Source organism: Ornithorhynchus anatinus, chromosome 7 (genome assembly GCF_004115215.2).
Source record: "Ornithorhynchus anatinus isolate Pmale09 chromosome 7, mOrnAna1.pri.v4, whole genome shotgun sequence".
Taxonomy (NCBI): domain Eukaryota; kingdom Metazoa; phylum Chordata; class Mammalia; order Monotremata; family Ornithorhynchidae; genus Ornithorhynchus; species Ornithorhynchus anatinus.
The window spans coordinates 43,170,101-43,197,608 of record NC_041734.1 but is presented as its reverse complement, the minus strand read 5'-3'; the positions used below and the strand labels follow the sequence as shown (position 1 = coordinate 43,197,608).

Below are 27,508 nucleotides of genomic sequence, written 5' to 3'. Positions count from 1 at the left end.
TAACTGTAAGCTCACTGTGGGAAGGGAACAACACGACTACCAACTCTAATAGCAGCCAGAAGTTCTCCAGGAACAGTAGTAGAAAATGTGAAGAGCACTAAGTTACGCTAGGTGCTTACCTAGTTTCTTGCCCTAAAACACTGGAAACCATATTGACAGTGGACAAGTGACTTCATAATGTCAGAAATTATTTTAACACAGACAATTCTAAAACCTGGACTGAAGCCATTTTAATAAAACAGTATTTTGATTTTTAAGAGAAAAATGGCCATAAAAAGAACACAGAACGTTACTTAGAGAATGAATGGTAATGTAACAGCTTCGCATGTGAAAAAATTCCTTAAAAAACTTGCTCTAGTGGTAGTCCTGTTTGTGTTAATATGAAATTGCTGTTCAAAATCCTGTGACATTTCAGCTCAAAATCAGAATAGTTTTCTTAAGGCCACCACATTGAAATGGTTTGTCTTTAGATCACTGAATTTGGACCTGCTTGTATTAGAAAAACCACTACGTTAACACTCGTGCTAATTACAAGAAATGTGGTCCAATTGTAAACTGGAAAATAAATCATCATACTTATTTCATGATTGTCGTGGCAGTCAACAGCTTTCTTCTGAGTGGTACTAGTACAAAATACCTAATAACTCATCACCATTTCACATCACAAAATAAAAAAAATTAAATATGGTGTAGAATTTTGAAAAATAACATATAATAAAGAAATTGAGAGTATATGATTGCCGTGCCTGTCTAAATTAGTTCCAAGCCTAAATATACATGGCCACCTCGGCTTAGGTCAAAAAGTATAAAAATTCTACATAAGGCTATATGGGTAGGAGGTACATCTGAATGAAAAGCAAACCACTTCCCCATTACAACAACACAAAAAAACTGGGTTTTCCCATGTATGGATATGGCTCCGCATTCTCAAGTTGTGATTTTTAGCTTCAGATGCTGCCGCTTAGTGTCAGAAATACTGAGATGAGCATATCAAGCAGCTTCAGGCTATAATATTTTAAGAAGGAATTATATTTAACCTAGGTAAAGAACCTGGAGAAAAAAAGCTATAGAGCTCACTGTCATTCATAGCAAATGTTCTTACTTTATTGTAGAAACATTAAAAAGGTTCTGAATTAGTACAATATCTAAAAGTTTATAATCAGTAATTTCAACAGAAAACCAAATGTAAAAAGTCTCCCAAGAACTATTCAACAAAAATATATCTTGAGAAGAATGATCAAGTTTAAATGTATTATGAAATTCCAGCACCTTTTCCTCTTCATTTACTAGCATAGTGCTTTCATACAAAAGCAAAGCTGAATTCAGGATATCAGGACAAGGCACGATACTGTAATGTTATGAGAAAAGATGAACCCTAGCCATGCATTTTGCAAATATCCAGTGATAGTTTCTAACTAGAATGTCATTTAGACTGCGAGCCCGTCATTGGGCAGGGACTGTCTCTATCCGTTGCCAAATTGTACATTCCAAGCGCTTAGTACAGTGCTCTGCACATAGAAAACACTCAGTAAATACTATTGAATGAATGAATGAATGGCTTTCCGACTGGCAAGTAATTGAAGTCAGAGAACTAAACAGTTAAATCATGTTGCAGTGTTGCTGTATCAAATTTACCGTAAAAACAAATATTTTCAAAAACTAGAAGTATCAATTTTAAGTACCATCAAGGAACTCCTAACTCTTTCCATCCATGAAGGTTTTTTTCACTCTATAGATTTCTCTTCTGATATCCGATAAGCAGGGAGTGTACCCTTAAGACAAACATCTGTACTGTAAAGTTTCACACAAATACATATTTATTTTATATGCAGCATATATGTACCGTATACTCTCACCATTTATGAGGGATTAAAATGATTACATTGCATATAGATACCGTGAAAGTTTGTATTAAATATTGTGTGATATACCCACCTACTGGAATGTTTTAAAAAACACCTAATCACTCCTGGCAAAATGACAATCCTGTGAATGACTTACCGACAGATTTGCACCAAAACAGTAAATTCATATCCAACCCATCGTTTGTGTGCCCCTTCCATGTCTCAGCCCTATTTCACACACAAAAAAACTGAGGCATGGAATCCATTTGAGTGCAAAACAAAAGGATCACTAATATTTTCAGATATATGTGATTAAAAAGTCCAGAAAATATTAAAAATGATATATAATAACTAATGACACACAAGAGATTATTCAAGGGCAATTTTACCACTGTTTAATTGCATCTATATTTTGAAACATTCAGTTACTGGCATGATGCTAAATACTTAGGCATCAAACAGCTAAGAATAAAACTGATTTCATCTAGAAAAAATAATTATTTTATAAGCCAGTTTGCTAGTGGTCAACTAAGTTTATGACTCCAGAGGTTATGGTGGTCTTCTGTTGTTCAGAGAAGAGCTATCACATAGAAATACTGCTTTTACTTATTTTGATATACATTAACAGACTTGTGCAACATAAAAATACAACATAAGGCTCATTACTGGAAATGCCCATTTACAAACATATTTGTAAACAGTCACAAATATATAATAATCTTCAGGAGTTACCTTTCTTTACTACTCAAATTTTCATATTCAGCAGGCTATAGTTTTCCAGGGTGGTGGTGGTAAGAAGAAATCACTATTGATCCAATTTTTAAAAAGTAATTGGTTATTTTGCTACAATAAAAAAAAATTCAGCACATGGGTTTATTATATAAAAAAAGACTAGATCTCTACAATCAAATTATCTGGACTTTTGAGATGGAAGAAAATGTTTCTTGGCCTGAAACATTTAAATAAATGAGAGGGAATGTATCTGTTATATTGTATTCTAACCAAGCTATTAGTACAGTGCTCTGCACACAGTAAGTGCTCAATAAATATGATTGACTGGCTAAATGAGAGAAATGTATTTTTAAGGCCTGAATTTTCCAGGTAATGTGGCAGTTTAGGCCATCTTGCAGTGTTCAGATTCCTAAGTCACTGGCAAGCAACTGCACACTCCACATCATGCCACTACAGTACTTGATGGTATAACACTGTTCCCTGAGAACCTAGTCAATCTTCAGGCTACATCTTGGGGCTTTTATTGTCGGGCCCAACCTCGACAAAACTCTTTGTCAACCAAATGTTACAGTTTTGCTTGCTTTCAAAACAAAGTAAAAGGTTTTGTAAGATTTGGGCCAATAAAGAGTTTAGTTTTAAAAGAAATATCTTCCAGAATTTACTTTTCACTCAAATTTTCTAAAATTATTCTTTGAGACTAGATATAAAAATATTCTATTCTCCCTACAAAATATTGTATGGAGAAGTCTGGGGATTGATAAAAATGCAATCTTCAACAGAAGATTAATGCTATAGAAGTAGAAACTTGGGAGCAATTTTTTTTTTAAATGAGACTACAGGTACTTAAAAAAATCTGTATATATTTGACAGATCTTTTCAAAGTGGATCTGGAAATGAAACTTCATTCTTTCTAAAGATACTGAATGCAATAAGGGAGAGTGAAAGAATTTGTTATAACATTCGCTATGTACCGGAGGGACAATGGCAGCTGAGATGGATTTTTTTCTGGATACAAGAAGCACAAATAACAAGATAATACCCCATAATTATCATGGTAGTCATAAATTAGCTTCTTCCACTTCGTACTGGAGTATTCAACTAAAATTTAAGTAATCATTAAATTTCAATGAGTGGTTACAAAAACAACAATAGTAATAATAATCCCGTTCTGGGTATGGGATTGAGAAGGCACAAAAAAAGTCAATTAATAACATTTACTGAGAGCCTGTGGGCAGAACAATGTACTAACTGCTTAGGAGAGTACAATAGAATTAGTGTATACCATCCCTGCCCTCAAGTAGTTTTATGAATAGAAATTTTAACTTTGAAGATAAATCCCATATTATTATCTTGTTCCAATGCTCTTCAGTTTGGGTTGGCTCCTTTGGGGGCAGAGATCACCTGAATTTATTCTACTGTAGTTTTCCAAGCATTTAGTCCAGTCCTCTGCACAGGGTACATACTCAATAAATACTATTAATTCCACATTCATGAAATCATTTCCACAGGAGTAAGGGAAACCAGACACAGGATTCTAACCTATATTGGTCAAGTCAAAGTAATGAAGAAAGTAAGCACAACCCACGAGAATAGAGAATAATTTAAAGAAACAGAATAACTTGAAAACTTTCCAGTAATAACTCACATACCCCAAACGATCAGATTTAATGCTGCCGGCAAGAGAAGGAAACTCCCAACATCATCAAGTTTAGTAGCTGGGATCCCAGTACAGAACTTGAGACACACTAAAATTTTCCATTTAATGCTCCTCACCAGTGGCAAAACTGACTATATTCAAAGAAAGTGTAAGTAGATTGCAAATAAGACATGGAAATAAATAACTAATTAAAATGTAACACCCACCACTTACTATGGGTTGGAAAATAAAGGAGTGCAATATGCTTTTGATTGATTTTTGTAAGATGCCTGTAATGGTTGAAAAAAAATGGCCAAGCAGAAGTTATTTTTTTCATATAACAATCTCATCCAGAGAGTCACCTGAAAAATCATTTACTATGGAGAAAGTCATGCGGCTAATAACTAGTTTAGAAAAGGACAGCCCCAGCACACTTTGAAAGAAATGACTGCGTGTTTGGTCTCCTTTCTACACTGGAGAGGAGATACACTAAAATTATTCCTACAAACAACAACAATTTGAGCTCCAGGGGACTACTGATCAAATGACAATTCCATTTTTTTCTGAACCCCAGAGGTCTGCTAGGACAATAAAAGCATTTGAATCAATAGTCTAATCTTTAACAAGAGAAATGGTCAGTACTTCTGATTGATTTTAAACTCAACTTCTATAATTTCCTGAATTAAAGTGATGTGCTCATTTAATTACTGCACTACAGTTGTGATTTTAAATGCCCAAACCATTGGAGTGGCCTAAAAGCTCAAAAAACCAATGTTGTCATATTACAAACTGTCTCCACGGAAGCTGGGAAAAACACAAGAGGTCTATGACTTTTTTTCCGTTTGACTATTTACTACAACAATTCTTTTCATTCTTATGTTTTAGTGGGGTTCTGCCTATCAGTTGATCGTTTGGAGAAAACAAATAGCAAGTTGATTTTCTATCACTTATTCCATCTGTAGCAAGCTTTATGTACCTAGCTCTATTTCACTTGCAAGTGTGCTCCTACTTTATAGTAACAAATACATCTGAGTTGAGAAAAAAAAAGTTTCAAAACAATTTAAGTGCATTTTTAACCTATACATCTTTCTGCTGTTAAAAAACAACAGTGGTGCTGGACCTAAAGTGATTGAAACAGCGTGGTTTCTTTTTTTGTGCTATAAAACCTCTTCTCAGGCAAGTCCAGCAACACCCTCTGTGCAACTCTCTGCCACAGTTTGTGGGATCCTCCATTTTTAATTGCCATTTAGGGTTCGGATTCCTTGAGGTATTCAGAAGATGAAGTGCATAATCTTGACAAATTAAAAAAATCCTTCACTCGTTTTGAAAAGCAGCAGCATGGACTCTCGATACACCACAGATCAACAGCCTGCTTTCGACTGCTAACAGTTCACCACGGGGGCAGTACTGCTTAATTTAGAAAACGTACACTGCACCAATTTGAATTATTTCCAGAGAGGTCCCAAGAAAAGAATGTCAAAGCAGATGATATTTAGATGTCTGAAAGTGTCAAAGAGGTAACACCTTTTTTTTTTTTTTTTTAACTGTCAGGGCTTTTCTTAAATTCTAATACTTATTTTTCAGAGCAATTAAGTCAGAAAGATGAAATGTTTCACTAGGGCAAAAAATTTAACTGTGATTTAACTGACAAAAATCATGTCAGAAATGACTTGAATTAACCGAGGCCCTGTTTTTGAACTTCTGTAATTAGACCTAACTTACAACAGCATATGAATAGTTGAATTGCTTTTTTAAAAAGTGCTAGTCAGTGATCGATATGAGTTTCTTCTATTTTCTTTTCTTGGGAAAGATTCTTTAAATTATTCTGAAAATCAAAAGTGAACCTCTCTCCACTTGCTTGGGCAAAAGGGTTCCTGAAGAAGAGATTTTCAGCTATCGGAGTGTCAGTATCTGAACCCCAAGAGTCGGTGTCTGTGGTGCTGGAGTCTTCCGTTGTTGTTGGCGGATAGCTCAGCTGCTCTAGTTGGTCGATAATGTCAGAAAACTGAAAGGCTGAGCTGGATTCGGAACGAACTGAATAAGCTGGGAAGTTCACCAACGAGCTCGCTTCAGACTGATTAGCAGAGCTGGCCATTGGCAAGGACGAGATACCGTTCAAGGGCAAGTTATTGAGGGAGCTGCTCTCAGACTGATTATTTATGAGAGAACTGGTTTCAGAGGGACTCAAAAGACTCTGCATTCTGCTCGCTTGGGCTTTTACCTCAAACAATTCGGAAGTGTCTGATGGCCGGTCGTTGCCATTGAAATCACTCCCTTCCTCAAATTCGAATTCCTCATCTTCCACATTCATATCTACTGCTTCTGTAGAATACCTGTCGGGGCTAGACTGAACGGATCCCAGATTCACTTGGAATACATCAATATTAGCCAGAGGTTGTGAGTGATGTGACTGCTTAGGTGATTTACACTCCTCAAGGGCTAGGCAACTATAGGCATAAGAAAATGCCTCTGATCCTCCGGCAAAAAAGGAAATCTCTGCTGGATCATCATCGATAAATTCCTCTGTAACCTGCAGCTGGGAGTTTGTCAATGTGAAAACAGGGGCGCCCCTGCTGCAGGGCTGGCTATACTGATAGTCAGAATCAGAAATGAAAACACCTGTGGTAAAGTCATCCTCACCACTGTCATTTTGACAGGCAATCCTGATCTCCCGGCCACTCCTTTCTATCTCTAGAGCTAAATCACAACTACCCTCCACACCAGAACAAGTGGAGCTGCAATTTCTTGCAACATTACAAAACCCAACACCTTGAAATGACTGGAGGATCGGCGAGCCATGATGCTGTGCCATTTTCTTGTCCACTTCTTCGGCTGATGTTACACTGCTCCTTCCCGTGGTTGGGCTCTTCCCATATGGTGCTCTGGGATCCACGAGAGAATTGTTGCTGTCCATATAAATGGGCAGGCCAGATGGGGTCGGGGAAGAGGGAGGGATCGGACAGAAGGAGACATTTGTAGAAGAGGGGGAGCCGGGATTTCTTAAGCCCTCGTGGAACGAGAAACTCTGGAAATCAAAATTTAAAAAAATGAACAGGTAAAAAATAAAAAATTACATTACTAACTTCACAAATTTATGCCCTTTTGGGCCATTCTTAGCAAATATACTGCTTTCTGTTGCCCACTTGTATATATTTCCATTACCCTATTTATTTTGTTAATGAATTGTACATCGCCTTGATTCTATTTAGTTGCCATTGTTTTTACAAGATGTTCTTCCCCTTGACTCTATTTATTGCCATTGTTCTTGTCTGTCCATCTCCCCCAATTAGACTGTAAGCCCGTCAAATGGCAGGGACTGTCTCTATCTGTTGCCGACTTGTTCATCCCAAGCGCTTAGTACAGTGCTCTGCACATAGTAAGCGCTCAATAAATACTATTGAACACTTAGTAAAAACAGGTAACTTAAGTGGAAATTTTCACAATTAAAATTTGAACTATTAAACAGAATGGGACATTTGACCTAGCATCAAAACAATCAAATTGCATTCATATTTACAAACATCTAGAAAGTCTGATTATGCTCTTCAACTTATAAAAAACCTAATAAGACTGAACCAAGCCAAGAGGAACTACCAGCAGAGAACACATAAAACTACAATTTATGAGGAAATGACCTGAACACACAACTGCATGTGTCCACATTTTCTCCGGCCACAGTAGTTTCGTGAACTTTTACTACACAGGTGCCATTAATCTATTTTTTAGGTGCAGGCGACTTAGGTGTCAGTCAAGCTTCCCATGCAATTTCTCCCCAACAAAAGTATACATGAAGCTACAGAAAACTTGCCCCTTCATTTTATTTTGCACTGAAACACAGCATTCTAATATATCTATTTTAGGAGAACATTATTTTCCCCTCATTAGTGGCATACGGGATGGTCACGCCATGCATGCATTGAAAGAGTCAGGCTAAGCGGGAGAGTTAGAATAGTATCGCTTTGAGAGAGGGTAAGTTCTGAAGAAACAGAAAGTGATGCAGAACCTAGTATATTGCAGGGAGCATGAAAGAGTTCCCCTTCTTTATTTATATGACTTGACTATATGCATAAGTTTTCTATTACTAAACTGATTCTCAACATCATCTTCCACATTCATATCTACTGTTTCTGCAGAATATCTGTCTGGGCTAGACTGAACGGATCCCAGATTCTGTTGGAATACAACATGGTAGCATGAATGTACTGAAAGTAGAAGGCAAGCTAATGAGTGAGATTAAGTTCCTATTTGGATGTCTGTCAGCAAAAGGCCATTAAGTCTTTAAAACTCTATACGCTGCTCACAAATGGAACTATTCTCAAGAACAAGTTAGTCTAAAAGAGGACCTTCAGAAGGTTGCCATATTCTTAAACATAGTGAGGCAGTCTCATCGTTTCATAGTTTTTATCAGTGGGAGCTTGGAAAGGGTACCTGGGAATTTAGGCTTACGGTGTGGTGAAGGATAAGGTGGTAAGATTCACATTTTAAGAAAGATCAAGTAGAAGATGAAACTATTTCAACTTTACAGAACAAAAGAAGTAAAATTAAAGCTGCAATTCTGGTCTTCTAGCAGATTCCTTCATTAGAGGTAGAATGGGAATTGATATAAGAAATGTTAGACTCCCTATAAAAACTACCGGAAGTGGATGAACTGAATTTAAACCAAATGTTAAAACATAAACCGATCTGTTGAAGAAAATTCCAAATGTATTCCGGATAAGAACAAGTGACAACACATGGACAAAGGAAACAGCGTGGCTCAGTGGAAAGAGCACGGGCTTTGGAGTCAGGGCTCATGAGTTCGAATCCCAGCTCTGCCACTTGTCAGCTGTGTGACTGTGGGCAAGTCACTTAACTTCTCTGGGCCTCAGTTCCCTCATCTGTAAAATGGGGATTAAGACTGTGAGCCCCACGTGGGACAACCTGATTCCCCTATGTCTACCCCAGCGCTTAGAACAGTGCTCGGCACATAGTAAGCGCTTAACAAATACCAACATTATTATTATTATTAATTATAAAGGATCTAAAAAGAAATAATATACATACACACCTGAGCACTGGAAAGGAAAGGTGACAACAGTCGATTTATAAAGAACACATGATAAGAGAAACGTAAAGACAGATGGAAAGAGATCAATTTGGCATATAAAGTTAATACTAAAAGGAATTATAAGAGAGTTTTTGCTAGTGAAAAGAATCACACCACAACAGATTCACAACAAATTGAAAATTAAATCAGAAACATAGGATTATTCAGAGGTAGTTCTCTGATAAAAACACTAGAAAAAACATTTTGAATATTGGCACCTTATATATAATTACTCTATAATTTAAACCTATGAAGGAAATTGTACAATTGATAGGTATTATGCACAATAGCAACTGAAGTTTACAAACATGTTTAATGATTAGGTTGAGAGAAAATATAACTGGAAAGTAGTATAAATGTTAAAGTAGATATTTTACATTATACACAATATATGGGCATCAGCTGTGGAACAGTTTCAATCAATCAGTGGTATTTATTATGGGCTTACTGGATGCAGAGCACTGTACTAAGCTAATGGGAAAGTACAAAATAATAGAGTCGGTAGATGAGATCCCTGTCCAAAAGGAGCTTACAGTCTAAGTAACACATATTCAAATGAATGTAACATTCCTTTGAGAGGAAATATACAGCACAGTTTAATAAATTAAAAATGTAAACAAAATTTATCTGCAAATTGGGAATATTCATTCATGATAGTGACAAAAGTGTCTCCTTTCAGAGACAGAAGAGCGTCTGTTCTGTCCTGGCTGTTGCATTGTGTGATCCGGATGGAAGGCCAAGTGTGAGGCCCATGTGGGACAACGGATCAGGCACACAAGGGTCAGCAATGGTTGTTCTGCAGAGTTTCAAATCGTCTCACCCAGCAGGCTCCTCCTTTGCTGCAACAATGCACTTGATCAATCAAGCAATCAATGGTATTTCCTGAGCACTTATTATGTGCAGGGCACTGTACTAAGCACTTGGGAGAATACAGTACAACAGAGTTGGCAGACACTCTCTGTCTGCCACGAGCTTACGGTCTAGAAGAGCGGTCTAGTGCTCCTCAAGTCGGAATCGCTTCCACACAGGAGAATGGCAGATCTGATACCAAGAGAAGCAGACTGGGGCTGCCAGTTCTTAAGCACTGCTGTTCATGTAGTATGCGCAGAGGGTTGTCTTTAGCACATGTTTGAACCTCTGGCCACCTCTGGAGTGTACTCTGTTGTTGAGATTTCCAAAAAAGATTGTCTTGGGACTTAGTCCTTTTACTAATAATAATTATGGTACTTGTTAAGCGCTTACTACGAGCCAAGCACTGGGGTAGATGCAAGGTAATCAGGTTGCGCCACGTGGGGCTCACAGTCTTCATCCCCATTTTACAGATGAGATAACTGAGGCACAGAGAACTGAAGTGGCTGGCCCAAGGTCACACAGCAGACAAGTGGCGGAGCCAGGATTAAAACCCACGTCCTCTGACTCCCAAGCCCGAGCTCTTTCCACTAAGCCCCACTGCTTTTGATCACCCATTTGCATTAGATGATCACATCGTCTTAACTGAGCTCCGGATCATTATTCCCTTAATGCCTAGGATCCCAAGGTTGCAGAAACTTGGGGTTCAAGAAGACATGGCTAACTTAGGCTGGAGACGATGAAATGTAACTGGTAAAGCTATTTTATATACTGTAAAGTTGATTATATACTACCACCCAACCCGCACATTTCGCTCCTCTAACACCAACCTATTCACTGTACCTCGATCCTTGCTCTACCTCACCACCAACCCCTTGCTCACGTCCTCCCACGGGCCTCGCCATTCATCTCTAATAGACCACCACTCTCTTCATTTTCAGAGCCTTTCTAAATTCATATCTCCTCCAAGAAGCCTGCCCCATCTAAGCTCTCGCTTCTCCCATTCGTCCTCCTTTCCGTACCACCAATGCACATGGGCCTGTACACCTTAAGCTCTTTGAGATTCACCTCCCTTCCAGGCTCAGAGCACTTACATAGATTTCCCTCTGTAATTTACTTTAATATCTCCACCCCCTGCCAGTCTGTAAGGTCCTTTGGGCAAGGATCGTGTCTACCTAGTCAATTGTATTGTACTCTCCCTAGCTCTTAGTACAGTGCTCTGCACAAAGTAAGCACTCAATCATTAAAATTAATTGACTGTCCATTTCTCACTGCCAAATTACGATTCTGTAACAAAAGTAGGACAGCTGTCCATCTTTGTTATTAGGCTGACTCGCCCTTCTTTCCAGAGCTGCAGCTTTGCAAATGCTGCACTGACTGTGCTGATACTTCTTGACTTGTCATTATCAAATACAGTAGCTTTAAGAGCTTGCTGGCCAAGCAGCAGAATTTTTCATTAAGCTCCACACAATTTGAAGGACACCGTGGAAGCCGTGGTATTCAGTTCCGAATGGAGCATAACTTCCTTTTTCGCAGACACTGTCGGTCCAAAATGGTTAGCGGTTCATGCAGAACACCTATTGACCAACTGGATGTCTTGGAGAAAGTAGCTTTCTAATTCGCAATCATCCACAAAGGGCAGTTCACGATAAATCTTTTTCCCTTTTGTCTCAGCATGAAATGAGCTGCAGATTCAAGGCTTCACCCTATAGTCCAGGTCATTCCATTTTACCAAATCACAAGCTTTTGTGAAGTTATGAAGGCCACACGCAGGTTCTGGTTTTGCTTTCTGTGCTTCTTCTGCAGCTGTGTAGCAGCCAAGATCAGGTCAGCAGTGCTGCATTCACACCAAAAGACTCGTTTGCTTCTGGGAAGTATTTTTTCCTGGCTGCTGATGAGTAAGAAGTTTCAACACTACTCTGGCTACCCCATTACCTTCCACAGCAGTGAGCAGGAGAGATGCTATCCAATGGTTATTGTGTGTGGTGTTTGTTAAGCGCTTACTATGTGCCGAGGACCGTTCTAAGCGCTGGGGTAGACACAGGGGAATCAGGGTGTCCCACGTGGGGCTCACAGTCTTAATCCCCATTTTACAGATGAGGTAACTGAGGCACAGAGAAGTGAAGTGACTTGCCCACAGTCATACAGCTGACAAGTGGCAGAGCTGGGATTCGAACTCATTACCTCTGACTCCAAAGCTCGTGCTCTTTCCACTGAGCCACACTGTGTGGCACTAATGCCTTTCCTTTTGTTCTACAAACTGACAATGTGCACATCTCTGAAATCCTGTGGCACTTATCTCCCTGCCCAGAATTTGCCTGGATCGATGGGTAAGCTTTCAGACTAGCTTGTGCCCATTATATTTACACACCTCTGCAGGAACGCTTTCTAGACCAGAAGATTTTCCATCTGAGGTCCCACAGCCTTCAGTGCTGCTGATACGGATGGTGGAAATGCAAGGTGCATAACTGTAGAGAACTGCTCCTGCAGCATCAAAGATTGTTGGTAGGCAATTGAGAAAGCACCTAGCACTGTGCTCAATAAGCACCACGGCTGTGATTTCTCAGTATTTCAGTTGGGATTAGTGCCAGTGGATTTCAGCCAATCGACTGCATGAGGCTTTCTGAAAAATTCTTGCCATCGTTGGGTCAGCTTGCTGCTTGCACCTCTTCAGATTGCTCCATCCACCACTTCTCCTTCATCCGCTGCAATCAGGTTTATACCAGCTGCTTGGTGTGCTGGAAGATCATTATTTTTCCGGGAGTTTTTTCTCCCTGATTCAGGCCCAGTGTCGATTTTGCACGGTCTCACCATCGTTTTCATCAAACCAATCTTGGTCAAGCTAAGAACATCTGCAGATATGTTTCATATGTCATTAACGAATGCTGAACAGGTGATCCCTAGCTTTGTGCTGTGGAAATGTGAGAGTCTGCTGGCCAACTCGAGGTATTTGGTAGCCAGAAAGAAAGCTTGTGTGTTGAGCTTCTTTGCAGGTGGGCTTACGATGTGACACTGTGACATTGCCAGCTCAGATCTCATGCTGTCAGACACGTGGATGTTTCTCTCTGATTATGTATATTATCAATAAATAAGTATATTAAAAATAACTATTTCCCATTCACAAAATACATTTTTTCATGAAATGTCCAGTATTAAATACATTTCATTAAGATATGCACCTTCAAGGTTCTAGTAGATATCTTTGGAAAAAACCTGAACAAACTTAAGTATACATTAAATAGGCCAACTGGACATTGGTTTTACAAGGATATCATCTGGGTTATGCTCTTCTGAAGTTTTTTATAAAGGAGTTCAAAAATACTTAAAAACGTAGAAGGTACCAAAGAGTACATTGATGATACACTGATTTAGGAGTAAGAAACATTACTAAAACAGCCAAGAAGAACAACACAGTCACTGATGAAGCTTAGGAAAAACTGGAGACCAACAAGGAATAAAGATAGAAGCATGGAGAATCATGTCAATATTAAGGGTAAAGAAAATAGTGAAAACAAAATTACTTTTAAGGATGTCAACAGAGGGGAATTAAAACTGATGAAATAATCCGTATAGTTCTTGAATATGTTAATTTGAAGATATCAAATATGTTCACATCTGTGGTAAATGAGAAGAATTGAGGAAAATGCACCTAAGAGAAGGAGTCACTACAGTAGTCAGAAAAGAGAATCAGAGATGCTCGCCTGGATATAGTTAAATTCATTAAATAAATGACTTTTTGTTTAATAGAAAATGAAGCAATTGGATTGATTTTCAGAGAACACATAGAAGATGAAGGGCTACAACACAGGCCAACAAGAACAAATACACAAGTGAGGCCCTAAAGAGGTGGGTTAAAGGGGCCTCTGGGATCTGATTCAAGATTGATTTGGCAGAGAAACTATTGCCACCAAACTCACTATAACAATAAGAGCTGCAGAATAGGAATGCTGTGTTTCTCTCTTTAGAGCCACAAGACCCCATGCAATAGTATTTCTAGAAGTGAGAGTACAGGCCACTCACTAAACCATGCAATTAAGGGTGGCTGCACCAAACCGTACACAATCTCGGAAGGGCCCCCTAAAACTTCCATTATTGTCAGTAATATAAAGTGTATAGGCAAATCATTTTCCTCTGATATACGCCTTTCAGAATATTAACGGAGAGGAAGCCAAGAAAGAAAAATTAACCCTGAATGGCAAACAGAAAACTGTCAAAAGAAATGAACAAAATGATGGAATCACTTTCTGTAAAGTCAGTCTTTGCCTATCACAGATTTGCTCTTGTTTAGTGACAAACTCAACAATTATGTGAAAATCCACACATTAAGTTACTGGATGTGGTGGTATTTTAACCCTTTACTCCACTGACTACAGGATCTGCTCTTCACAAGTCTGCTGATAACACCATTTTCCTAGAAAAGACTCCCTGTCAATCGGTGAAGGGTGACTACACAATTGAAAATGAATAGTGTAGACAGTAAAACTGTTATAGTTCAAGCACAGTGGGATTTACCTGTTTTGGGAAGTCTGCATTCAAAGTACGAGTGGAGACTCTAGCTTTGCTGTGCCTTCTGTGGAAGAGAATACACTTTGAGTTCAAAATTAACCCTCTTCTCAATATCCACATTTTCCCGAGCAAGCATTCATGGAGATCCTTTTGAACAAAACTTAACATCAATTGACGGCAAAGATTCGGTCTCCTCTAAATCTTAGAAATTATCACTGGAAAATGTAATACGAAAATCAAGGGGAAGCATGGGCAAAGTTTCACATTATTGAGTTTTCCCTGAAAAATCAAAACAAAACTCTGTAAGGAAGTATGGTCCAACAAAGCAGCCACATAAATTGTCAGCTTAAAATTAAAAATGGCTCACTGAAAATATTCTCAAGAATAAAAGAGGGAAAACTAGGGTATATTCACTATTATTGCAGGAAATGACAAAAGCTGACACTACAGAGCATACAGTGCTATATTAAAATTCATCCTGGAAACTAAAAGCTACCATTTAAGAAGAAAAACAATTCCATCACCTAACCCCAAACTCACAGATGTTTACAAATAAATGTGTACACTAGATCTATTTTAAAAATGAAATTCAAAATTTATTCAATTAAACTATTTAGGAAGACAACAAATCCTTTAATTTAATAAAAAGAGCAAGTTTTACCTTTCAAAGGGAATTTTCTTCATTCCGCTGTCTTTAATGTAATCCACCAGTTGCCTTTGAGTTCGTCCACTACGGAGAATCAGTCAATCAATTAGACTTATGGAACACTTTAGTGTGTCCCGAGAACTGAACTAAGCACCTAGGAGAGTACAATATTAGAGTTGGTAGACATCTTTCCCTGCCTACAGGGAACTTACAGTCAGGTTGGGGAGCCAGATATTACAATTAATTATGGATATGTACATAAGTGCTATGGGGTTGGAGGTGGGGAAATTACATAGTACAAAGCCAGGTGCAAAGGTGAAGGAGGAAAGAGAGCAAGGAGGAGGAAATGAGGGCTGCAGTCAGGGAAGGCTTCTTGGAAGAGATGTGATTTTAATAAAGCTTTGGAGGTGTGGAGAGTGGCGGTCTGTTGATATGAAGGGGAAAGAAATTCCAGGCCAAAGGAAGGACATGGGCAAAGGGTCAGAGGACAGATAGATGAGATTGAGGTACAGTGAGTAGGTTGGTGTTAGAGGAGCAAAGTGGGCACACTGGGTTGAGGTAGGAACTCAGGGAAGTAATTAATGAACACACCCTTCTTTCATAAGGAAATAATTTGTGAAATCTATACCATTTTTACTTTAATGGGAGGAAGGAAAATTCTAAATGCTGACTCCAGGGAGAAAGGTTTTACCAAGAGTCCTGGGGTGGCAGGAGGGTGTCTTAAGGGACATTACAAGTTGGTGAATCTTCTGAATCTATTTGATCTAGACTAGTAAGGGTATTTTCTGAGAGTTGGTTGAGGTCTGCAGAGGATTCACCAAGAATGAATTTGGCTGTGGAGAGGGGCTGGACTTGGCAAGAATCCTGTTGATGAAGGAGCAGTAGTAAAAAATGAGGTGATGTTTGATTGTCCCTATTTTGACTACTGCCCCATTTATCTTTCCTCCACTCCAACAATTTCCTTAATTGTCAAAGTAAATAGCTTTATAGCTGCCTGGAAATCAGGTTATATGTTGAGTACAGTACTCTAAAAACAGCATGTGTTCAGTAAATACTTGTAATTGAAAAGCAAATTTTAAAAGCCAACTGGTTCTTCGGGAGATTGGCAAATAGCGTGCTGACACATGATAAAGCTTCTCACACTAATGATGAAAATACTTGCAATTGCAGGAATCTATATATAGTTCATATTTCTTAGCTTAGATATTTTCTCAGTTCTCAATTTCACAATCCACTCAATGCCCAAATATGTCAATTGCCTATTTTTACCTGTATCTAAAGGAAGATCCACGGCTGAAAAAAACTGCTTTAGACTTCGGTTTGGGTTGATCGAACAATCTGAAGAAAGTATGATACTCCACACAAATCTTCCAAAAATTTTTGCACTCATCTCTACTCCCCAACAGAAATTCCAATGTATCCTGATAAGAGTCCTAAAAATAAAATGCAACGATTTAGGTAACTTATTGGCTGAGCCCAGGGTTTAACTAATAGCCATTTAGAAAAAAAATATGTTTTTCAATCTCCACCTTGTTTAATTGCACCAGTGTTTGCAGACTCATTTTCTAATGAACACATGAGGGATGTTAACCAAAACTTTTCAGTGGCAAATTAGCAAGGAACTACCGAAATCTGATTGAGGGCCAACAGAACTTTTTTATTTGTTTATATGTTCGACGATTTGATTGTGACTGCTTCCCCTGAAGCATGCCTTAGGCAGATTGTCAAAATGATTTCCACTGAAAAAATCCTTTCAAAATATAATCCTGCATGGAGAACCCTGCCATTGAGCTACAGCTAAAAAACTGAAAGAAAAGAAATTTCAAAAATATACTGTGAGTATAAGAGGAGTTCAAAAACGACAAACATGGCTTTGTACTTTACCTAGCACAGCGATGAAATAAAGCAAAATTTTACTATGTATAGATATGAATTTGGCCCCAAAATCTTGTTGGGGAAATTTTTGTGAATTAAACAACTTCCCCCACAGTAAAAACCTTAGAAAAATCAGGAAATCAGGTTTTCTTGGGGAAAGATGACATTTAGTAGCCTTTTTTTTAAAAAAAAAAAAGAACTCACTATGCATAATGGGCCCTTTTCTGCTATGTCAAGTCCACCCTTTGTGGCTTCTCATATCAAAAGTCAAATACAATTAGCTGTAGGAGAACTCAACCTTTTGACAAAAGACTCCTTTGAAATCTGTATCACAGTTTCATTTTATACCATAGCCATAGGGATTTTCATTTTTCTACAGCCAAAAGTATACACAAATGTGACAAAAATGACTAGCTCTGGAACACCATCCCCAGAGATGCTTAGGTAATCTGGTCTTTGTTACACAAGAGGCCCGAATCACTGATTCACAAATATTTTCTCTGAATGCTTTAAAGTATTTGGTTTTCTCCAACTGGCAGGTTGACAAAAGACACATAGAAAAACTCACCGAAGGGCTTTTAAACCTTTGTTTTGTATACTTAAACTAGTTTCTGCAGAAGAAATTAATGTTCTTATGTGATGTTAAGTGCTTCTTTTCATTAAATCAATAGTGAGGGTCAATTGTTTATTGATATAATCATTTAATTAGTGAAGCAAAGAGCCTCCGAAAGACATTTGGCCATTTTCCTGCCAGCAGGCAGCTTCATCTAAACCATTCAAGACAGAGAACAATTCCTTCTTTAAAAATATTGTATACTATACTAAAAAAGTTTTTTTTTTTAATTGCTTTGGTTTTACAAAGGCATACATCTGTTCTAGTTTCTAAAAAAAACAACTTCAGGCAATACTTGATAAGACTTACATGAACTTCAGGGTGAAGTTTAATGAGAAATCTTTTCCTTTTGAAGCTCAGTTTCCGGACCTTGGACCAATTGAAAGTGTTAATCTTGGTGTTGCCCTGAATTTTAAAAAATGCTCAATTAATTTCAGGGGATAGGTTTATGCATTCACTTTTACTATTATGACCAGATATAAAAACCCAAACAGTTTCTGAATAATAACGAATCTACCAAGCTCTGTAGCTTCTTCATGGCCTTGAATCTCTCAATGATTGGCCTAGTGATTTTTTTAAAAAAACATTGACTAGGTATTTATATCAGTTAAAAGTAATATAAATTCTGTAAATTCAAAGTGATCAATTTAGACCAATGCTTCAAACTGTACATTTTACGACAAGATCATTTTCTAGAACTTGATTCATTTCCAGAGACTGTTGGCAAATAACATTACCTAAGTTATCATCATAATAATGTTATTAAAGCTAAATCCCTTACCACCGTTTGAATTTTTTTCAACCTAATTCTCTCAAAAGAGCTACTGGAGCAAATAAAACATTCCCAAGAGCTGCCGGACAGACAATAATATCCTGCCCTTGTCTTCCCCAGTTTTTTGGGGTTTTGAGCAGAAACACACTGCTGCCCTAAACTAATCAGAATACAGCACTACAGTTTGCAATGTTCCTTGACTTGGATGTTACCTGTTTCCTCCCCTGTGGGAGTCTCTCACAGCATTCAGTTCTGGGACCCCTTTTAAGCTCTATCTACGCCCACTCTCTCTTGCTCCCATGGCTGCAACTCCCACCTCTAAGTGGATGATTCCCAAATCTACATCTCCTGTTCTGATCTCTCTTCTTCTCTGTAGGTTTGCATTTCCTCCTGCTTTCAAAACACCTCTACTTGGATGTTCCAGCAATATCTCAAACTTTACATGTCCAAAACAGAACTCCTCACCTGCCCACCCAAACACTGCCCTCCACTGACCTTCCCATCACTGTAGATGGCACCATCCTCCCTGTCTCACAAGCCCATTTCCTTGACATTATCTTCGACTCAACTCTCTCAGTCAATCCACATTTTCAATCTGTCACCCCTTTCTTTCCATCCAAACAGCTAACACGCTAATCCAAGCATTTATGCTATTCTACTTTGATTACTGCATCAGCCTCCTTGCTGACTTCCCTGCCTCCTGTCTCTCCCAACTTCAGTCCTTGCTTCACTCTGCTGCCCAAGTCATTTTTCTACAAAATCATTCAGTCCTTGTTTCCCCACTCCTCAAGAACCTCCAGTGGTTGCCCATTCACCACCAAATCAAACAGAAACTCCTTACCATAAGCTTTAAAGCACTCAATCACCTTGTCCCATCACCCACCAAACTTACCTCCCAGATTTCCTACTACAATCCAGCCCGTACACTTCAGTCCTCTAATTCATTCATTCATTCAATAGTATTTATTGAGCGCTTACTATGTGCAGAGCACTGTACTAAGCGCTTGGGATGAACAAGTCGGCAACAGATAGAGACAGTCCCTGCCGTTTGACGGGCTTACAGTCTAATCGGGGGAGACGGACAGACAAGAACGATGGCACTAAACAGCGTCAAGGGGAAGAACATCTCGTAAAAACAATGGCAACTAAATAGAATCAAGGCGATGTACAATTCATTAACAAAATAAATAGGGTAACGAAAATATATACAGTCGAGCGGACGAGTACAGTGCTGTGGGGATGGGAAGGGAGAGGTGGAGGAGCAGAGGGAAAAGGGGAAAATGAGGCTTTAGCTGCGGAGAGGTAAAGGGGGGATGGCAGAGGGAGTAGAGGGGGAAGAGGAGCTCAGTCTGGGAACGCCTCTTGGAGGAGGTGATTTTTAAGTAAGGTTTTGAAGAGGGAAAGAGAATCAGTTTGGCGGAGGTGAGGAGGGAGGGCGTTCCAGGACCGCGGGAGGACGTGACCGGGGGTCGACGGCGGGATAGGCGAGACCGAGGGACGGCGAGGAGGTGGGCGGCGGAGGAGCGGAGCGTGCGGGGTGGGCGGTAGAAAGAGAGAAGGGAGGAGAGGTTGGAAGGGGCAAGGTGATGGAGAGCCTTGAAGCCTAGAGTGAGGAGTTTTTGTTTGGAGCGGAGGTCGATAGGCAATCACTGGAGTTGTTTAAGAAGGGGAGTGACATGCCCAGATCGTTTCTGCGGGAAGATGAGCCGGGCAGCGGAGTGAAGAATAGACCGGAGCGGGGCGAGAGAGGAGGAAGGGAGGTCAGAGAGAAGGCTGACACAGTAGTCTAGCCGGGATATAACGAGAGCCCGTAATAGTAAGGTAGCCGTTTGGGTGGAGAGGAAAGGGCGGATCTTGGCAATATTGTAGAGGTGAAACCGGCAGGTCTTGGTAACGGATAGGATGTGTGGGGTGAACGAGAGGGACGAGTCAAGGATGACACCGAGATTGCGGGCCTGCGGGACAGGAAGGATGGTCGTGCCATCCACGGTGATGGAGAAGTCTGGGAGCGGACCGGGCTTGGGAGGGAAGATGAAGAGCTCAGTCTTGCTGATGTTGAGTTTTAGGTGGCAGGCCGACATCCAGGTGGAGACGTCCCGGAGGCAGGAGGAGATGCGAGCCTGAAGGGAGGGGGAGAGGACAGGGGCGGAGATGTAGATCTGCGTGTCATCTGCGTAGAGATGGTAGTCAAAGCCGTGAGAGCGAATGAGTTCACCGAGGGAGTGAGTGTAAATGGAGAACAGAAGAGGGCCAAGAACTGACCCTTGAGGAACTCCAACAGTTAAAGGATGGGAGGGGGAGGAGGCTCCAGCGTAGGAGACCGAGAATGATCGGCCAGAGAGGTAAGAGGAGAACCAGGAGAGGACAGAGTCCGTGAAGCCAAGGTGAGATAAGGTATGGAGGAGGAGGGGATGGTCGACAGTGTCAAAGGCAGCAGAGAGGTCAAGGAGGATGAGAATGGAGTAGGAGCCATTGGATTTGGCAAGAAGGAGGTCATGGGTGACCTTAGAGAGAGCAGTCTCGGTAGAGTGGAGGGGACGGAAGCCAGATTGGAGGGGGTCTAGGAGAGAATGGGAGTTAAGGAATTCTAGGCATCGATTGTAGACGACTCGTTCTAAGATTTTGGAAAGGAAGGGTAGTAGGGAGATAGGATGATAACTGGAGGGGGAAGTGGGGTCAAGAGCGGGTTTTTTTAGGATGGGGGAGACGTGGGCATGTTTGAAGGCAGAGGGGAAGGAGCCCTTGGAGATTGAGTGGTTAAAAATAGAAGTTAAGGAAGGGAGGAGGGCAGGGGCGATGGTTTTAAGAAGGTGAGAGGGAATGGGGTCCGAGGCGCAGGTGGAGGGGGTGGCACTTGCGAGGAGGGAGGAGATCTCCTCTGAGGATACTGCAGGGAAGGATGGGAAAGTAGGGGAGGGGGTTGTTGGGGGGGAGGGGAGAGGCAGAGGGGTGACTTTGGGGAGCTCAGACCTGATCGTGTTGATTTTCGTGAGGAAATAGGTGGCCAGATCATTAGGGGTGAGAGATGGGGGAGGGGGAGGAACAGGGGGCCTAAGGAGAGAGTTAAAGGTCCGGAACAATCGGCAGGGGTGACGGGCATGGGTGTCGATGAGGGAGGAGAAGAAGCTTTGCCTGGCGGAGGAGAGGGCAGAGTTAAGGCAGGAAAGGATAAATTTGAAGTGTGTGAGGTCGGCTTGGTGCTTGGACTTTCGCCAGCAGCGCTCAGCAGCTCGAGCATAGGAGCGTAGGAGGCGGACGGAGGAGGTGATCCAGGGCTGTGGGTTAGTGGAGCGAGAGCGGCGGAGGGAAAGGGGGGCGAGAGAGTCGAGATGAGTAGAGAGGGTGGAGTTGCCAACCTACTCAGGTACCCTCACCATCGACCTTTCACCCACGTACCACCTCTGGCATATCTGACAGAGAATCCCTCTCCCCACCTTCAAAGTCTTACTAAAAAAGCACATCTCATTCAAGAAGTCTTCCCCGACAAAACCTTCATTTCCCCTTATCCCATTTTCTTCTGGGTCACCTTTGCACTTGGATTTACAACCTTTATTCACCCCTCCCTTGGCCCCACATGGCTCTGCCACCTGTCTGTTGCGTGACCTTGGGCAAGTCACTTCACTTCTGTGTGCCTCAGTTCCCTCATCCGTAAAATAATAATAATGGTAACGATATCATTTGTTAAACGCTTACTATGTGCCAAGCACTGTTCTAAGCGCTGGGGTAGATACAAGGCAATCAGATTGTCCCATGAAGGGCTCACAGCCTTAATCCCCATTTTACAGATGAGGGACCTGAGGCAGAGAGAAGTTAAGTGCCTTGCCCAAGGTCACACAGCAGACAAGTGGCAGAGCCGGGATTAGAACTCATGTCCTCTGGCTCCCAAACCCACGCTCTTTCCTCTAAGCCATGCTGCTTCTCTATTGGGACTGTGAGCCCCATGTGGGAGAGGGACTGTGTCCAAACCCATTTTGTTTGTATCCACCCAGCGCTTAGTACAGTGCCTGGCACACAGTAAGCTCTTAACAAATACCATTATCATTATTATTATTTATACATCTGCAATTTCGTTGTATTAATGTATATCTACCCCTCTAGACTCTAAGTTCACTGTGGGCAGGGAATATGTCTACCAATTCTGTTACACTGTACTCTCCGAAGCACTTAGTACAATGCTCTGCACAGAGTAAGTGCTCGATAAATACGACTGATGGGAGGCCCCATGACGCACAGCAATTTGGGGTGGTGCACCCTGGAACAGGTACACGGGATTTGGCCCTCCTTGCTGCTGCACTGAAGGCAGCATTATTACTATGCTGAAGTTGTTACATCCCAGTTTCCCCAAAAGCACTAGTATCAGGGGAATATGCATCCCAACTCAGGGAAACCCAAATTATCCTCCCATAAATCCACTGCCCGAAGTAAATTTCTCCGGATTTACACCGACTCCCAGAGAAGGGCTGTTCACTTGGCGAGATAGTAGTTTTCCACTTCACACTAAGAAATCTAGACATTCAGCAGTTAAGTGAGTCGTAACATTAAGAAAAGCGAGCCCCACCAGTTTCTAATCTATTTCTTGTCAAAAACATTATGTCATAGTGCTCAGGGAAAAAATATTTGTAAACTCATTTGTGCTATTCAAGCTGTTGCCTTAAAAAGTACAATATGTCTGGAGCTTTCTAGGTCACAGACACTGTTGCGTAACACATAAACTGATCTGTTGAGGGCAAAGGCAAGAAAAGAGCTCAGAATTCTCCAAAAGAATGCTGCAAACATGAACGGAGGAACTCATGTTAATCATTTCCAACTGTTGAATTTTATCCCTATTTTCATCTCTTCTAAAATTAAGTTCTTCAGGAGTTCTTAGGGCCTAGGATCACCTTCTCTCCAGAGCTCTAGCCATCTGGGTGGCTCCCAGACTTTCCCCAATACTTCCCTGCTATCTCCCCACTGGTATGGTCTAGCAGAGAGGTATGGCAGCACCAGCGGCAGATATTTTTCCCCTTTCTGTCATGGGAGGGAGAAGGAGGGGCAAAGACGGTAAGATGAAGAAGGAAGACAGCAAATAAAGGCAGCTCAGTTTGGCTCTCCTTTGCGTGCTGCAAATAGATACCACTCATTTATTCTGCCTTGGGCTTCTCTCATGATTTTACGGCAGAACGAGAAGCAACGTGACCTACGTGAAGAGCAGACTGCCTAATTGCTAGAGCACGGTTCTAGGAGTCAGAAGGACCTGGGTTCTAACCCTGGCACTGCCACTTGTCTGCTGTGAGACCAGGCAGGTCGCTTCACTTCTCCATGCCTCCGTTTCCTCATCTGTAAAATGGGGATTAAGTCTGTAAGCCCCATGTGGGAGAGGGACTGTGTCCAAACTGATTAGCTTAGACCTATCCCAGTGCTTAGAGCCTTGGCTGGCGCATAATACGTGCTTAATAAATACTGGGATGAATAAAAAAGAATGAACATAATATACAATTTTAAGCAAGGATTCCCTTGCTATATGCCAGACTACCACTGTCTCCATCTTCAAAGCATTATTAAGGTCGCATCTCCTCCAACAGACCTTCCCCGATTAAGCCCTCTTTTCTCCTGCTTGCTCTCCCTTCTGCATCATCTACACACTTGGAACTGTGACTTTCAGACATTTGATATTTACTCTGCCCCCAAACCCACTGCACTTATGTATATATCTTTAAATTATATATTATGAATTACTTATTTATTTCTATTATTGTCTGTCTCCTCATCTAAACTGTAAACTCATTATAGGGAGGGAACATGGAGGGAATCAGAACTCAGGTCCTCAGGCTCCCAGGCCCAGGCCACAATGCTTCTCCACACATTATTTTCATGACAATTTTATTCACCAGTTAAGGTGTGGATTGCATGAGATCTCACTGGATTTAAACAATATAAATTAGTAGTCAACAGGAAATCATTCTTACTTGAAAAGGGTGAGAGAGGCTACAAGTTAAAATGAATCTGCCACTTAAAATGCTACAATTAACAGAACTTGTTAGACACTTTTCTCTCCACTCACCTGGAATACTAATACTCCCATGTGAGATACAGCCAAATTAATTTTGGTTCCCTCTCGGTCAGAGGCCTCGTGAAATTTGATACCATACATCTCCAACTTCCGAGCTATTTCAAGCACCTGGAAATCAGAGTCAGCAGGTGTTTGGCCCCTGTAGGAGGGAAGAGAAACCATAAAATAGCAAGTATTAAAAATAAACGCTCCTGCCTATAAGAAAGACATAGGCTCTCAAGAATTTAATCTATCCCACTGGAAAGAAAAAAATAAACGATAGCTTTCCATTTAAATGACTGATTTCCTTCGGGTAAGAAATGAATTACAGTTGCCTATCTATAAGTGAATTGTAGTGATCTCTGACAAAAAAGTAGAGTCGGTTTTTCCACAATGCATATTTTCACTCCAGGTTTTGGTGGAAAATACTCTTCAGGAATTAGGGAATATTCCTCCAATAATGCACCTCCATCTGGATAGAACAGGATGCTATGTTAGACGGAAGGTTTGTGGCTTGGGTCAAGGCAGGTGTATGACAACATGAGTTTTTCTTAATACAGGGCTCGTCAAGAACCTAACCCCTGCATTATCAGAAAACTGACTCTGCTAAATAACACCAAATACAGCCAAGACTAAGAGACACAAGATACAAGCAGAATGTTGGCCTAAGGTAGAGACACCACAATCCCTACAAGGTCAGTACATACGAAACCAATGGCCACTGTTGAATCAATATCAAATGTTATTTCATATCCAAGATTTAGTAACAGACTGAGAGAGATGAGTGGAAGATAATGCCTAGGTTATGGGCTTGTGAGACGTGGTGTCTTCAGTGATGGGAAGATCGGGGGAGAAGAGGGCTTGGGTAGGCAGATGAACAGTCTTGTTTTAGTCATGTTAAGAGGCATTGTTGGGCCATCCAAGTAGAGGTATCCTGAAGCCAGGAGGAAATGCAAAAGTGCAGAGGAGGGAGGCACAGGAGTGGGTATAAATTGAGAGAGGAAGAGGATCCTCACTGGACTTTGAGGGACTCCCAGGGTTAGGGGATGAGAGGCAGAGGAGGAACGAACAAAAGAGATTTAAGAGTGGTCAGAGAGATAGGAAGAAAACCAAGAGACGACAGCTAAAAACATTGATAGTCACACCAGCCGACTAAAAATCAAATCCTACTAAATTTAGATAGCATTTAGATACTGCTGGCCAAGTTCCTTGAGGCCCTAATATGAAAGACAAGGAGGTTACAATCTTTTTTTTATCTTAAAGAAAAAGATGAACCTTCTTATTTGAGATACTGTTTCTTTCTTTTCTTTATCTGAAGATTTGATTCTTTCTGTGGCATTTGCTATTTAGGTCTTCAGAGGAGATTAGAAAATGGATACCTTCTAGATTGTAAACTCGTGTGGGTAGGGAACTTGTCTACCAACTCTGTTGTACTGTACTCGCTTCAGCGCTTAGTTCAGTGCTCTCCACGCAATAAGCACTCAAATACCATTGATTGATTGTTATACCACCATTCACTACAATAAAAAAAAAGCTTTCTATGTGCGACACTGTCCTAAACAGCACAATTTGAGTCCTTAAAAGGATCACAGGAGGAAACAAAAAAACCCTTGAAATAAACGATGCCACTTAGGTTGTTTTAGATGTCAAAAAGAGAAAATAATTACAATTTTCAATTTTTCATTAACCTCACAATATTTCTTTTAAATGGTTCTAAGGGCTGGAGCTTTCAAATTTTATAGACCTATATACAAATATATTTCTGTAATTTCAAGGATCAAATAGCAATGTTTGCTCTGGCCAAGACAAGTACTTTCCATCTAAGCCATTCAGCAATTGCAAGGAACACTGAAAACCACGAAGAGGAAGCACTGGCTTGGTTCAGTGGAAAACCAAAAAGCCAAAAAGAACCTAAATAAAACTGACAACACCATTTAACACCAGGTTAACCACACAAAGTATACACAGTAATTTCAGATAAGTCGACCTTAATTTCAGGATACCTAACAATCTTTTGAATTGGCACATAAAAAGATGGCAACCGAACGGTGGTTAAATACAGTAAGTGGCTTTTGAACTGAAAAGGAGCCAACACGAAAACAAATGTTAAAACTTGGACTGAGACAATTATAACAAGTACAACAGTCCAACTGAGCATGATTTAAACCAATGCTGATCAGGGAAATATTGAAAAACAAAACAAAATTCCTCCACAATAGAAAACAGAAAAAGGGAGGTGGCATCTAGAGATTAGGAGGCAAGAATCTTAAGCTTCTTTTAAAAATATGGAGCTTTGGTAATTATGCCAGGGAGCTCTTATTAACTGGTAAATGTTACAAATATGATGGATGTTCAGAGTAATTATCCTTACATTTTTCTTTACACTAATCTTCAGGGACAAACCTGAAAGCAATCTAGTCTAATTTTGTTCATCCAGTAAGTAGATAAATCTACTTAGCCTCCGACTTCCCAACCCCCAGGCCACTCCACAGCAAGCAGTTGGTCAGTTATATGAATTTTTCAATAAAGGTCACCATCAGTAGATAGTCCACTACAAATAGTCCTTTACTGCAAAACCCGCTTTATGGACTATTAATTTATCTGTGCCTCAGTTACCTCACCTGAAAAATGGGGATTAATCCTGTGAGTCCCTTGTGGGAAATGGACTGTGTCCAACTTGGTTAGTTTGTATCTACCCCAGCACATAGTACAGTGCCTGGAACACATTAAGCACTTAATACCATAAAAAAAGATGTTCAAATGTCCAAGTCCCACCTCCCAAAAAACATTTTGTGTGGGGGAATTTCCCCAGGCAGTATGATACTTGTCAGGCTGGAGAGGGGGCAATAATTGAGGAGGTTAGTAGCAAGGAGTGTAGAAAGAATCAAAATGGAAGGATTTCTAGGGTTCTTGAAGAATTG

The 27,508-nt window shown here is 40.5% G+C and overlaps 1 protein-coding gene across 4 annotated transcripts in view; it reads right to left on the bottom strand.

The window, feature by feature from the left end:
* The window catches only part of FARP2 (FERM, ARH/RhoGEF and pleckstrin domain protein 2), a 117,781-nt gene that overhangs the window by 38,888 nt on the left and 51,385 nt on the right, over positions 1 to 27,508 (bottom strand). For all 4 annotated transcript variants that reach the window (XM_029068760.1, XM_039912481.1, XM_039912482.1 and 1 more), the window contains exons 8-13: positions 24,600 to 24,747; positions 18,097 to 18,192; positions 16,569 to 16,732; positions 15,315 to 15,383; positions 14,660 to 14,717; positions 6,982 to 7,237 (exon numbers count right to left, since the gene is read on the bottom strand). In XM_029068760.1, coding sequence (XP_028924593.1) covers positions 6,982 to 7,237; positions 14,660 to 14,717; positions 15,315 to 15,383; positions 16,569 to 16,732; positions 18,097 to 18,192; positions 24,600 to 24,747 — 791 coding nt within the window. The remainder of the gene's footprint in view (positions 1 to 6,981; positions 7,238 to 14,659; positions 14,718 to 15,314; positions 15,384 to 16,568; positions 16,733 to 18,096; positions 18,193 to 24,599; positions 24,748 to 27,508) is intronic.